This window comes from Pempheris klunzingeri, chromosome 22, assembly GCF_042242105.1.
Source record: "Pempheris klunzingeri isolate RE-2024b chromosome 22, fPemKlu1.hap1, whole genome shotgun sequence".
Taxonomy (NCBI): Eukaryota; Metazoa; Chordata; class Actinopteri; order Acropomatiformes; family Pempheridae; genus Pempheris; species Pempheris klunzingeri.
In genome coordinates this window covers 19,215,163-19,229,266 of record NC_092033.1, presented here as the reverse complement: position 1 = coordinate 19,229,266, position 14,104 = coordinate 19,215,163, and the positions used below count along the sequence as shown (strand labels likewise).

The window sequence follows — 14,104 nt, the reverse complement described above, 5'->3', positions numbered from 1 at the left end:
AAAAAAAAATCCAACCAGAATTTGGCCAAAAGCTTGTTGTAAAGCAGCTGAGGGACATGCAACCGAACACCAGCTGAGCTGTAGGGTTTTTTTAGTTTTATTTTCAGAGAAAAAACAGCTACATGAATAATCAGAATCCCAACACTGCCATAATGTGTCCCTGGACCTGAAGTGCACCTGGCTCAGACTGAGTCAGTGTTCAGCTGGTGTTCCATGATGAAGTCAGGAACCAGACCACGCCACCTGTTGTAGGCCAAAGCTTCAAATTCAAACTTGGCATGTGCCGTGAGAGTAGAATGGACTGAGGGACATACGGCATGAACTGCAGTTTGCTTCAAAACATTGTACTCGTTCTCAGAAGCACAACGGATCCAAGCACAGAGCCGCCCAAACATTTTTACATTCAGGACCGTGTCAGGCTGTCGTAGACCAACCTGCCCAGGCATCATCTTTATAGTCAGTAAAACACTTTAACAGTTTAACAGTTTTATTACTGTTAAAATCACTAACACATAATAAGAGTAACTTTGTTTGTGCTTCATTTCTATTTAAAACCAGAAAGAGAGCTTTCTCCGCAGATTTGATCAAGACAAGTAATGAGTAATTAGGTTACTCGGAGGTTGCAGCTTTACAAAGCAGCCGCACATCAGGGAATAATGATGCATGTAATTATAGGCGAGCTGCCTGCTGTCTGCTCGCTGATTGAGCTGTGCTTAGATCCCCTAAAGATGTCACTCTTTCCTGCTCGTACTCTGTGCTGAGTGGAGATGACAGGCCTTCTGGTAGACAGCTGCATCTCTGCAAGTATCCCAAAACCTCTCCGTTTCAAGTTTTTAGCATCTGTCTGTCTCACGTTTTCTGACTGGCATCGAGGCTTGTTTAAGTGTCTAGAGGATAAATGGAGAGAGATGACGTCTGGAACAACATTTGTATGATTTGCACGGCTCTGTATGACTTCCCATGTGGCAGCTAAATTGTCAATATAAAAACATAATCTGGTTTTATTACCCTTGTACTATTTCTGTTGATTATATGTCTACGTTGTGCATATTGTCAGACACATCTTTGTCAAATTAGCACAATCTGACTCTCACAGGTCCGGAGCAGGAGAGTATTCCAGCACGGGGAGACTGGTTGGTTTCTGGGCTTCAAGGCACAATATAAAGGAGATTTCACACTGTTACATATAGGCAACAAGACACAAACCTGTCCAGACCTCACTGAGACTGAGAGGATCAATAGGGCTCATTTCTGCCCTGAGGTCCAGCAGCAGGTTTATCTGCCCCTACATGCCCCTAAACAGTGCTGCCACTGCCCAGCATCACCGTTACTATGGCCTCTACTATTACTTCTATTGGTTTTAATGGAGCACCGTGCTGGTTCAGTCTCACCTGCATCAGCTGCTTCAGTCATGCTTCACCATCAGTGACTCTTTCTTCATCCTCTTGGCCACCGGCCGACGTAGGGGAAAGGATGTTCACGCAGGTATCCCGAGCGGCCTTTAGAGCCTTTTGCTCTGCTCATACCTTCATGCCAACACCATGACAGGAGGTGCACCAGCTCCACCTCTCTCCAACTCTGATCTGGTTAAGCTACTTGTATGTCATGATCCTCTGAGTTTAATTAAGTTAACAGTTTTTGTCCCGTCTCTCATGTTGTCCTGTCGTTTCTGTTTTTTATTTTGAAGTAACCCTGTCTCCCTCTTGTTTCAGATGTATTTACTTCCTGCCCTCATGTTTCCCGCTGTCTGTGATTGTCCAGCCCCTCCCTGATTGCCTCCACCTGTTTCCCATTACCTCCTGTATACATAGTCTGCCTCTCCCTTTGTCCTGTGCCAGTTCATTCCCTCATGTTTTTCTCTCAGTTCCGAGCTGAAGGTTTGTTTTTCTGTTGTCCACTTTGCTTCAAGCTTAGTCTTGTATTTTCAGTTGATTACTCTGTTATCTTGTCTTAGTTATCTCCGTTTAATATTTGTACATAGATTATCCCTGCTTAAACCTTCTCTGTTAGCGTTCCCATCTAGTCATTACTCTGCCCTTTCGGCCTGAGTTCCTCTGTTTATAGTTTCTTATCTTTTCTGATTTTCTCGCTCCACTTTTAGGAGTCGCTGCATGTTTAGTGTAGCCTTAGTTTTCTTCAGTGTAAGTACTTTCCTGTTTAAATTTATTTCATTTTGAAACTTGAGTCATGCATGTGGGTTCTTAGTCTTGTTGGCCCCAGGGCGTTCCAACAGCTTTCTACAAGGAGCTAACTAATGTTTTCACTCTTGGCTGAGCGGTCAGTTATTTTCATGTTTAATTGATGAATTGTTTACTAAACTGTAAAAAGAGAAAATATCCATCATGGTTTTCCAAAGCCTGAGCTGACCTGTTCACACTGTCTTCACCAAGCACCAAAACCCAAACGTATTTTAGCTTAACATCGTAGAAGAATGAGGTTCCCAGCAAATACTGAGTGGAACCAGTTGGTTTACGACATGTTTGCTCAGAGGGAGAGCGGGTCAGTGAAGACACTGAAGCTCAAACAGCTGAAAGTGCTGCACAGCTCTTCAGTGTGAGGGTGTGTCAGTGAAGAGCCAGTGAGCTGTCCACTGAGGTTCCTGTGTGTGTGTGTGTGTGTGTGTGTGTGTGTGTGAGAATGGGTGAACTGTTAAAGTGCTTGCACTGGTTGAAAAGACTAAAGAGGAGCTGTGCGGTCCATTTTCTTTAAAAATGGAATCATCAGTATAACAGCAGGTGCATTTTCTCTTGTCGCATAAATCGACTTCAGCTCCCTCTTTACATTTACCCCCCCCCCCACCGCCCCTGCCTTGCTCAAGGCCAGTTCAGCAGTGTGGATGCTGCAACACAAACTGCAGCCATGTTTGCACATTATTCTTCCTCACACAGAAAGAAGAAGTTAAGGCTCAAAGCACAAGACAGTGCTGCCCCCCCCTCCCTGTCTTCTATAACACACATACATGTGAAATCCCACATGCCTCAATAAGAACATATGAAACCTCTGATGCAATCACACCCCAAAGGAACAACTGCAGGATGAAGCTACTTGTCTTGACCTGTTGAAGGATGAAATCTTGAGTCACAGTGAAAAGTCTCATTTGTTTTTTTTCTGTTTTAATCTGAACACACAATTTATTGTTTCAGTCCTGTCATTTCTCTGCAAAGAAATCGTTTTCCTGATTGGCTGTAGTACCTAACTAAAGCACAAACACAACACAAGAACAAAAGCCCCGTGTCTCGATGCAAATGTCTCCCTCAGTGTGATTTGTGGAGCTCACACCGTGTCAGCGGGTCTGGAGCTGAGCGCTCACTGATTTTCCCAACTTCTCTTCTTCTGAAGCTCACAGGCAGCAGCACTGGGTCTGACTGAGAAGACGTGAATGGGAAAAGAGCAGGCGATACTTTTTTTGAAGGGAGCGTTACATATGGGAGAGTAACGAGGCCGACGCTGACGGGCGGTCGTGCGTCTTGGAGAGGGCAGGGACGCGCAGCGGCAGCATCTCAGTCTGCTCGGAGCCACCGGTGGAGACCGTTCAGCGCCGACTGTCTGAGCTGTGTGATACACATCCAGCCCAAGCCTCCCTAAACCCACCATGGACGTCCTCCTCGGCCCTCAAACAGCCACGAAAGCGTCGGCGGAGTGAAATCGGAGATGCCGCGCACCGCGGCCAAAATCCTGGAGCTTCTTTGAACAGGACTGTGGGTGTGTGCGCGTGGGGCTCGCCGTTACCTCCGGACTGCACTCGCCAACTCCCCCCCGCTTTCCATCAAGTCATGTCTGATACAGAGCGATGGGCAAGTTTGACGACAACGAGAGGATAATCCTCAACGTCGGGGGCACCAGACACGAAACCTACAAAACCACCCTGAAGACCCTCCCGGGGACGCGACTGGCCCTGCTCGCCTCCGACTCGGACATCGACTCCGTGCTGGATCAGCTGCAACAAGTCCCCGGCTTCATCGAGTACAACGCGCGGACCAACGAGTACTTCTTCGACCGCCACCCGGGAGTGTTCGCCTACGTGCTCAACTACTACCGCACCGGGAAGCTCCACTGCCCGGCGGATGTGTGCGGACCGCTATTCGAGGAGGAGCTCTCCTTCTGGGGCATCGATGAGACGGACGTGGAGCCTTGCTGCTGGATGACATACCGGCAGCACCGGGACGCGGAGGAGGCTCTGGACGTGTTCGAGCTCAACGTGGACAACGGGGACGAGGATGACGAGATCGGGAAGAGACTCGGCATTGAGGACGTGGCTGCCGACGGTAATGTCAGCCTGTGGAGGAAGTGGCAGCCGGTGATCTGGAATCTATTCGAGGATCCGTACTCCTCCAGGGCGGCGCGGGTAAGGGCGCACCGCTGGGCTCTCCAAACACACAGTAACCCCCCACCTCACGGCTCACAGCGCACACCTCTCCCCCCTTTTTCATTCACAGAAACACACTCTTATACGTGCACACTTTACAGATCTTCCAGAAAGAGGAAAGGAAGCCATCTGAGAAGTTGATGTTAAGTTTCAAACTTGCTTTCCTCTAACAAGTGAGAGAGGAGTGAGATCAACCTTTCATTGTCACCGAATTATACTGACATCATTTATTTCTCTGCTGAGGTCATCTGCCTTTAATCAGACACAGTGCAAGGCAGATGCACCTGTTCCAGAGGCTGATGGGAGCAGGTGCAGTCAATAGGTAAAAAGAGCAGATTTTCCACTTGTCATATGCCAACAAGGTGATAACACTCCGTCAGGATGGATATTCTTAGCAGCGGTGTACCTTAGGTGTGTGTCCCTCAGGCCTGTGCCAAACAGAGGCTCTAGCCTACATTTGTTGCACTCTGAGGCTGTTTATTTAAGCCATGCATCCCATATCTGTGTTACTCCCATTGTTCCTGCTGCACGAGCTTAGTTTATCGAGTTCCAGCTCTAGAAATGTCATTTCAGCACTGCCAGCGTGTTAGTTACCCATCCAGAGCTCATTCAGTGCTTTCTTTCTGCTTCAGAATACATCCCAGAAAATGCTCCGTTTCTGAAACACAAAAGCAATGTGTGGAACATTTATCCTTCCTGAAATGAGTGCAGTGCCTCGTGCTGGGGATGGGAGAGACTTCTATTCCACATTCATTCCTTCATCAAACAGCACTAGTGTCTTCTCTCCTCTCTGGCACGAAGCTAACCTGTGAGACAGATGACACATTTGAGTTTTGAAGTTTTATTTGTCACGTGTGATGAGATGTGACATCCCAGCTGTAGAAAACAGAGGTGTGTCTTCTGTCTTTCTGAATCTGACAGTTTTGGACCAGTTAAACTCCGGCGTGTTAAATGGACTTTATATCAGGGTGTTAATAAATCCTCATCTGTGGGGATCTAGCAGATGAGCTTTCTGTAGGCTGCATGTGAATTCTGGGTAATTGATGCCTCAGTGGCAGGCTGACGTGTTTCAGCAGTGACGGACCACCCGCTGTGATGTCATGTTGTGTGAAAGGAGATCAGTGAAAAACAGCCTCACAAACGCCGTGATGTCACAGCAGCACGTCGTCGTAATGACCGGCGGTGCAACTGTAGTTTTACCCTTTTGAGGGCTGAGATCACTTCCAGCCTCTGAAGCCTCAAACAGCATTTAAAGGAATAGTTCTGCATTTTAGGACATGCACTTATTCGCTCCCTGCTTGGAGTCGGCAACCATTTCTGCCTGTAAATATGAGGCCTCGACCAGGAGCCGGTCAGCTTAGCGTGAAGACTGGAGACACTTTGGTGTTTCTCAGGATTAAACGAGAGAGTCTTTAAGAGAAGCCAAGCTAACGGCTGCTGGCTCTGGCCTCATATTTCTGCGGATCCTCTCATGAAGCTCTCAGCAAGAGAGCAGATTGGAGTATTTCCCAAAATGTTGAGCTATTCCTTTAAATTGTGGCAGGACTCAAAAGCTCCGGGCCAACAAGCAGCGAAGAAAATCAGCATTGTCCAGCGAACGCAGCTGAGTCTGGCTTCACGTAATCCAAAGCAAAATGCAACGTTATTCAGAGACACAGCAGTCAGATTACTGTGTACTGTCCCTCAGCACTGTGCTGTTTCTCATAACTAACTACTGCTGTGATGAGCTCTTACATCAGACAGGAAAGACTGGAAAAGTTCCCATCAGTCACAGCCAAAGCTTTAGAGAAAAATTAGGAGCTGATGTCTGAATTCTTCCTGGAAACCGATATTAACCCATTAGATTGGTCCAACGTCAGGATGGCTGTGAGAGGATCCGGCCTCTGACATGGGTTGTTAAACTGTTAACAGCTGGAGTGATATTTCAGAGACATTTCGCAATAATTCTGGGGAAGAAAAGTTGTTTTTCTATTTCACAATCAGTTGGTAATACTCGGTCAAAGATTTCATGTCTTTGTCTTCCCATTAGCTGCTACCATGACGTACTGCTCGCTGCACTTATCACACTGTACATTTGTCCTGCAGCGGTACATGATAATGAAGGTTGTGCATAATTTCATTTGTCCTGCATTAGTGCTGAATACATGGAAGTAGAAGTTCCCCATTGTTGAAATTCTCCTCTATCCAATAATATTAGCTCGAGTAATTCTTTGATTAAGTAGAATCAGACCACACTAAACTGTATTTAGAAACAAGCTAAATGCCAGTGAACCTTCCATCACACCACCTGACAGAGAGCTTAATATAACAGAGCAACAGAAACACTGGTTTCATTTAGGCTCCATCATTTCTCCTCGATTGTCTTCAGGTCGCTGTTTGAACTAGAATTCTTGGACTTTTATATGAGATTTGGATGTTTGAGGAAGGACAGCAGTGTTATGGAGAAGATGACGTGTGATGTCTCATGCCGTACATGTTTTGTGGGGATTGTGTGAAATAACTCATTTATACATCTTTTGATATTATATATTTGTTAGGAAGAAGTAAATTGACCTTTGAATCATTCCCTGGAATTCTTGTAATGAGTCAGTGACTGGCATCAGTGATGAGTTTGGTCTGCTGATTCAATCAATATTTAATTGTTTCCTTTGTCGCCTGTTCCCCAGTCTGTCTCCCATCTAGACCTTTTATTGAAAGGGCATGGCTGGGCTGGAGGTGTGTGTGTGTCTGTGTGTGTGTGTGTGTGTGTGTGTGTGTGTGTGTGTGGGTGGGGTATTGACCTTGCCCCATATCACTTGTCGTCCTCTCACAATCCATCAGCAGACTTTCAGCAAGTATGAGGGCAGGGATTTGTCTTAATGTGAAAGAAATGTTTTTGGGTGAATCCTTTGCTGACAGACAGAGACGTAGCAGGGATGTATCAGAGATAAATATTGAGTTAGTTTCAGCAATGCTTCACTGACAGGAGGGAGCTGATGGAGCTGCATGCTTGTGTGTACAACACTGCCTGCACCAGCACTCAGCTAGTGTGCACACACAGAAGTGAAGTGACGCCACATGTCCCGTTGACCAGTACCACACAGAGGCATCTGTTTCTAGGAGAGCCTTCAGACCTCTGTGGCCTGAGATTCCACCTGGAGCCATGCTGGGCCCCAGTTTGGCATCACGGTGGCAGCAGAGATGCTGCTCACCCTGGATGCCTGAACGTTTCCTCCGTTGTTTAAGACCATCTGGCCTTTGGTTAGCCTTCAATACAACTCCCATACACAGAGAAAAGCTTGTGTGTGTGTGTGTGTGTGTAAGAGAGAGACGTGATGTGTAGTGTGTTCATGTGTGTGTGTGTGTCTAAAGGAAGGCCCTCGGGGGCACTAATCCGGCCCCTGACAAGGTGTTAGGAGAGAGTAATGTGGAATTATCCTCCATGGAAATGAAAGGTGTGACTTCAGCCTGTTAACCCGTGCCAGCGGAAAGCTTAGCCCTCTTAGACAGTTCACCTTTGACCCTGATACCACAGAGGTGACGGTGTTGACTGCAACGTGCTCTTTAACAGCAGCGCTGTGGTTGTGAATAAAGACATGGATAGATGGATAATGCACATCAGAACGATGATCATCATATGTATATATATATATATATATATATATATATATATATATATATATATATGTGTGTGTGTATGTATATACACTACTCACAAAAAGTTAGGGATATTGGACTTTCAGGTGAAATATATGGAAAATGTAAAAAGTGAATGCTACAGTGATATTATATCATGAAAGTAGGACATTTAAGTAGAAGCATGCAATGGTAATTTTATTCATCTTAAACAATTTATTGAAAGAAAATCTACCAACAGTGGTAGGTATACCACAACAAAACATTTTCAGTGTCTCAATAAATTGGGATGTGGCCAAAGGACGTCCACTCCTCTCCTTTCTGTGACTCTTCCAGTCTCTGTATCACTGTTCCAACCTCCTGATGACACTCTGTGACCCTCTAAGCTCAGTGAACACCTCCGTCTGAGGACTTCCTGTTTGAAGCCTCCAGTGTTGAGGTGCTGCTGATCAACTGTTAGGTGTCGTCTTGGTCTCATGATGTCAGAATGTGAACAGCAGGATGAGGAGGACTGTTTAAATACCAATTCTAACTGAAGCAGGAAATGTATTGGTGGATTCATGGATCAAACCTGTTGTGAATGTTGCTGTTAAGCTCCTTGTTATAGAACAGCAACTGGTGCACAAAGAACTGAAACACTGAACAGTTGGACATGTGCATTCAAAGGTTTAGAGAAGGTCACATTAAGTTCACCTGGAAAGGTGAGAATGTATTTTAGGTTCATCCTGAAATTTCACCTGAAAGCCCAATATCCCTAACTTTTAGTGAGTAGTGTATATATATATCCGTATATGTATATATATGCGTGTGTATATATATATATCTCAGTCATCCTTTTACAGTAAGGCTCTGAATCACCATCTTCCTCACTAGGGCATGTGCTGAGAGAGATAACAGGAAACTGTTGCAGTCAATTCAACCATCCATATTCTATTTGGACTTTATGTCCTCAAACTGTATACACAATATAAGTTATTGTGTTTCCCGCTCCAAGACGTCACAGACCAGCGTAGTTTGTCAGCAGTACATCTACACAATAGATGTGTATCTCCTTTTGACCAGGACAGAAAAACTTCTTTTCTTTCCTCCAGAAAAGTCTCTTGTAAATGAACAAAAGTTGTATTTACATTCAGCGTTAGTCACCACAGCACATTGTGTGTAACCTTGAGCTCTAACCAATGTGCCAGTTGCATCTCCTTCCTCATAAAACACTTAAAAGATTGAGTCCAGCATTGTTGACATGTTTGCTACCAAATCCTCTCCTTCTTCTTGGCCTTTGCTGGCACTTTTCAGTGTGTTTCTTAGAGCACTGTAGCCACCTGTTGGTCAGTGGAATAGTGTTGAACCACTGGCTATTATGTGTGTCGTGTTACAATAAAAATAAAACAGTGACGGACTCACAAAAAAACTGCTCCATATTTATTCTAGAGGTCCAAAAGTCTCTGTATTACTGTGAGCCATAGGTCAGCTGTTTTGGCCAATGTGCCTGATTATTTTATGGAACGGAAATGGAAGAGGGTGTTGTTCTCCCAGAGCAGACACAGGGGAACCCTTCAGACTTTCTCCTGCTTGTTAATGGTGGATGTAGGGAAAAACAACATAATGTTACCAGTTACTGACTCCTAACATGCTCTTCAGCTGGTGAACCATCGGGGAGGGAGGGCAAGCAAAAACACCCTCTTTGCAACAAGAGGGGTGCCAGGGTTCATGGGAGATGTTCATTTTGTCTTGAATGTGGAGGCCTGAGCAACAGTTCTCTCCATCACACTCTCACAAACATGACACAATAACTGACATCACATCAGCTGGCCGTGCTGTCAGAAAGCCTTTAATGAGTATGTTTCCCCAGGTAAGATGAAGAGCCCAAAAGTGTCTGTCCCTTTAACCAACTCGTCTGTCGGTGTTCATGTGGCAGCAGTGAACGGCAGCAGGCGTGTTTCTCTGGGCTCCCCACGCTGTTTCTATTGTTGTAGCCATCCTGTTCTCTCCTCACTCTCTGTGCTGCCTCTTTAATCTGCATGCAGGGTGTTTTAACAGCAGCTCTGTGTGTGTGTGTGTGTGTGTGTGTGTGTGTTCACTTGTCTGAGTGAGACAGAGAGACTGAGAGCTGATTCTCCTCTATGTTTATGATTGTGTTTCTGACAAGGAAAAGAGTTAGACTATAAGGCTGTATGATATATATATATATATCTGTGTGTGTGTGTGTGTTGGTGCACTATGTGTTAATCTGTTTGTTTGTCCCTCTCATATCTCTGTAGTTGGCCATTACTGGATTGGGATGGTAATAAAAAAATAAAGAAATAAAAAGAACACCCACCACCTTTTTCATTTCCCATGTCTGCGCTCTGAGGCAGAGGTTTAACTGATGCCTGACTTTGTAGTCTCTCCCCCCCTCACACCTCACCCTCACCCACCCGCCCACCCACGCATCCCCTGTCCTCCCATGATCCCATCTGAGACTGCAGCTTGCTTTCTTCCACTTAAGAGGTTAAAAACCCAAACCGTCTGGGTGCCGCCTGCCGCACGCCTGAAGATACCAAAGCCAGGCTGCACGCTCAGCCTTCCTGTTGTCATGGCAACATCATTGCTCATCACCACGGCCTGTTTTCATTCAGATCCGTCCGGTCTGTGAAACTGATTGATTTCAGAAACCTGCTCGACCATGAACCCTTATTGCTCAGTAACCCCTTGCGTGCTAGCTTGTTAGTTTTGAGGCAGTGATGCCAACAAGGTTGTTGGAGCGTCACTAGCACAACAGATCCAAGTGTGCATGTCTCTTTAACTGCTTTGTTATTGCTGTCAGAGGTGTCACATGCTGATGTGCTTTAGCATCTTTACTTTTTATTCCTGTTTAACCAGAGCTACAGGTGTGCCCGGGCCTGCCGCTGCAGCCGAAGGCCCTGTTGAATCATGTTGCGCAGAGTCTGAGGATGTAGGAGGCCAGGAAATGTGACTGATCCACTGCAAACAGACGGCAAGGCCTCGCTGAGTAAATAGAGTCTGACGTGTAAACAGCAGCAGACCTGACGCTGGGTAGGAGAGCAGGGCAAATGGCTGCCCGAGCGTGGGCGGTGACGGCACGCCGCTGGGCATGTTTGTAGCCGCTGCCAGTCACGTTAATCTAGCCCGCCAATCATCATCTTGTGTGCTTTGGCTGACTATAATAGCTCAACGAACAGGAGGAGAGTGGAGGGCTGCAGCTATGGTTATTAGAAGAGAAGTCAGTATGAGAACGACTTTCACATTAACAGCTGTGGCTCTGTTAAAGGTGTCAGATGTCTTCTCCTTTTTTTTTAACATTTGGTGGAGTATTTGTTGCTAAGCACCCATCACTGTGGTGTTCATGCACTGCGGTTTGCATTTATCATCTGTCAGTCATGCAGCCTGGTCTCTGTGATGTCTTCGTCACCGGCAGTGCACTTAGATTAGTTTCCTGAGCTCCTTAAGCATACTGACTATAGCAAAATGGACATGTGACATCATCTGTACGTGCATGCAGGTGAAGTTTTGAATGTTCTATAGGAGAGCTCTTGGAAGTTACATTACCTACAACATCCATATGTGCTCAAAGGGAAGGAAGCTTGCAAGCAAGTTGCAACCGCCATAGCTGACTGGAAGAAACACCTGTCAATCAAACATCTAGCGAAACACACTTCTGTCCCTTAGTGGATCAATGAGATGTAAAGCCAGCTGAGATCAGAATTATACGGCCAGAGACACAGAATTTTTGGAATCTGCCTTTTTTCATCAGATATTTTGACTTGTCACTGTAGGAAAAGTACAAGTGTAAATAATCAAATGACTGATGGATGAATTCCATTTAGCTGCTTCAGTTTCGGTGCGCTGGCTTCGTGCATGCTGGCTCACTGTCACAGCTTCCAGGGACAGAGCCGTCGTTACTGTTATCTGTAACATTCCTACTTTGACAAGTCAAAATGTCTGCTGTGAAAAGGGCATACTAAAGGAAGATTATGGACACTTTGAAAGACAATCCCTCTTTTCCAAATTTAAAGTAGAACTGGTTAGCCGTGAGAAGCACCCTTACCCAATTCAATACATTCAGGGGGTTTTAAGGTGCAGCCTTACTTGATTTGACCAGCAGGGTATGATGGGTAACGCTGTCTGGTCGTCTTTCCCCATCAGACCTCGGCGTCACCATGTTGCTGGATTCCTTCACATGGTGACTAGAACTGTTGCTGCTTAGTTACAGAATTGGCTGTTCGTGCTAACTCTTGGAGTCGGGACATAACGTAGTTCCATCGAACGCTATCAGCTCGTGAAAACAGACATGATATGATCAGTGTTTCTTTGTGTGCATACAAAAGAGAGAGAGAGAGGCCGGTTGGATAGTTAACGCATTAAACTTGTCTAGTATGCATGATTGGACCAGTAGCTTCACAGTTGCTAGCTATATATGGCATCCCATCAGGCCTTGCTCTCCCTATCTGTCTGTCGTCTCACCCCTTCCCTCCCACACAAACACACACACTCACTCTCCGCCGAGATGAAGAACATGCTCACGCTCTCTCTCCCTCTCTCTTGCAAAGGGACTTTTAAATTATTCTGCGGTAGATTAAAGCAGCAGATTTGGCATACGTGAAGACGGTGTTACTCTGAGGCCTTAAACTGGGACTGATTCCTTCCCTTTGTGTGGCCTATTTGAACATTTGTAATAGTTAATAGTGAATTAACGAGATGAATCGGGTAATATTCATAGGGTAATTAGAAATCTGTTTCAAAAAGTACGATGTTTTAATTTGATTGTTCTTTTTTTTTATTTTTGCCATTAACGTCTGTTATAAATACACAAAATCATTGTGTTCTCTACAGTTTAACTCTGTGAACAGAGAGGCAAGAAGAGATGACGTACAGAGACCATTGTGGATAAAAGAGATAATGGATTGTGGGTAATCATTGCCATGGAGATCTCTTCGTCCTTGATGGAGTAGACAGCAAAAGCCAGAAAAAAAAGCTTGTCTCTGCTTTCAGAAACCTCAGTTTTTTCAAATCTGTGACGACTTTGGACACCAGTCAGCATGATGTGCATCTCATTATGAATGAAGCATTTTGAAGCATGAGTGCATGTGTGACTGTCCGTGACGGCAGTGCTCCCCTTCGTCTTATTACAGGCTTCTACAGGTGTTTCTTCAACAGAGCATCTGACACAAGTGATGCATTTGTTAATTTGCCCCCTTCCGCCTTCTTTCTACATTATCCAGGCTGGGCTCCTACAGGTGCACACCTGACGGGAGGTGGGAGGGTAGCACAAGGATTAGTCATCAGTTCATGTGATGAGTCAAAATGTCTGAGAAGTGTGACCGTCACCTCAGAATAGGTGGTTTTGACAAAATACACATGAATCAGTGTTTGCTAACCGAGCAATAAAGCTTGTTCAATTGATTTCAGCGTGAGCGAAGACTTGAGGAGTGCTGCCGAAACAGAAGCGGATCAAAGAGAAGGAAATGGGTCCTGTTCTTTCATGTCCATGTCAGCAGGAGAAACACAGGATTATACAGTAGACAGATACACTTTTGGGTCAGAAGTGCACTTAGAGACGGGCAAGATACGAGTTCTGTATCATGCATTTATGGATGTGATGACTTGCATGCTAAAGGTGTGCTCCACGGTGCACTACAAAAGACGTGCCGTTTGTTTGGCCCTAATGATGAATAATTAATGCTTGTCCAATCACTGTGAAAGATGACCGAGTGCTTCCCAAGGACAATGGATTTACTGAAAGTTCTTTTGTCTGGCACCATTTGCACAACCCCAGCGCTCTAGCATTAAAGGCAATTAATAAATCAGACTTGTGCTCACTTGTGCATCTTGACTCTATGCCCCCGTCGGCTGACTAAGGCTGAGTCTTAGTGCAGCGTGAATTCAATGAAAGCAAGTTTGGTTTTAGCCAGCTGAACTATTTCCATTACTTCCCTTTAATCTCTTAACAAGCCTTAATGTTACATTTTTCCTTGTTGCTCAGTTTTGTTCAGAATTCACAGTATAGCTGTCGCAGTGCTTTAAGTGAGATGTGTTATCACTGCATCAACACTGACATGTCTTTGGCATGGTTGTCTCAGTAAGCGCTGATTTTGTGTGTGGTTTATGGGTCAAAGGAGGTCTAAA

The 14,104-nt window shown here is 45.3% G+C and overlaps 1 protein-coding gene across 1 annotated transcript in view; it reads left to right on the top strand.

Moving 5' to 3' along the window:
- The first annotated feature begins 3,790 nt into the window (after positions 1-3,790).
- kcnc2 (potassium voltage-gated channel, Shaw-related subfamily, member 2) overlaps positions 3,791-14,104 on the top strand; it is a 76,168-nt gene continuing 65,854 nt past the window's right edge. The window contains exon 1 of the mRNA XM_070853831.1: positions 3,791-4,345. Coding sequence (XP_070709932.1) covers positions 3,791-4,345 — 555 coding nt within the window. The remainder of the gene's footprint in view (positions 4,346-14,104) is intronic.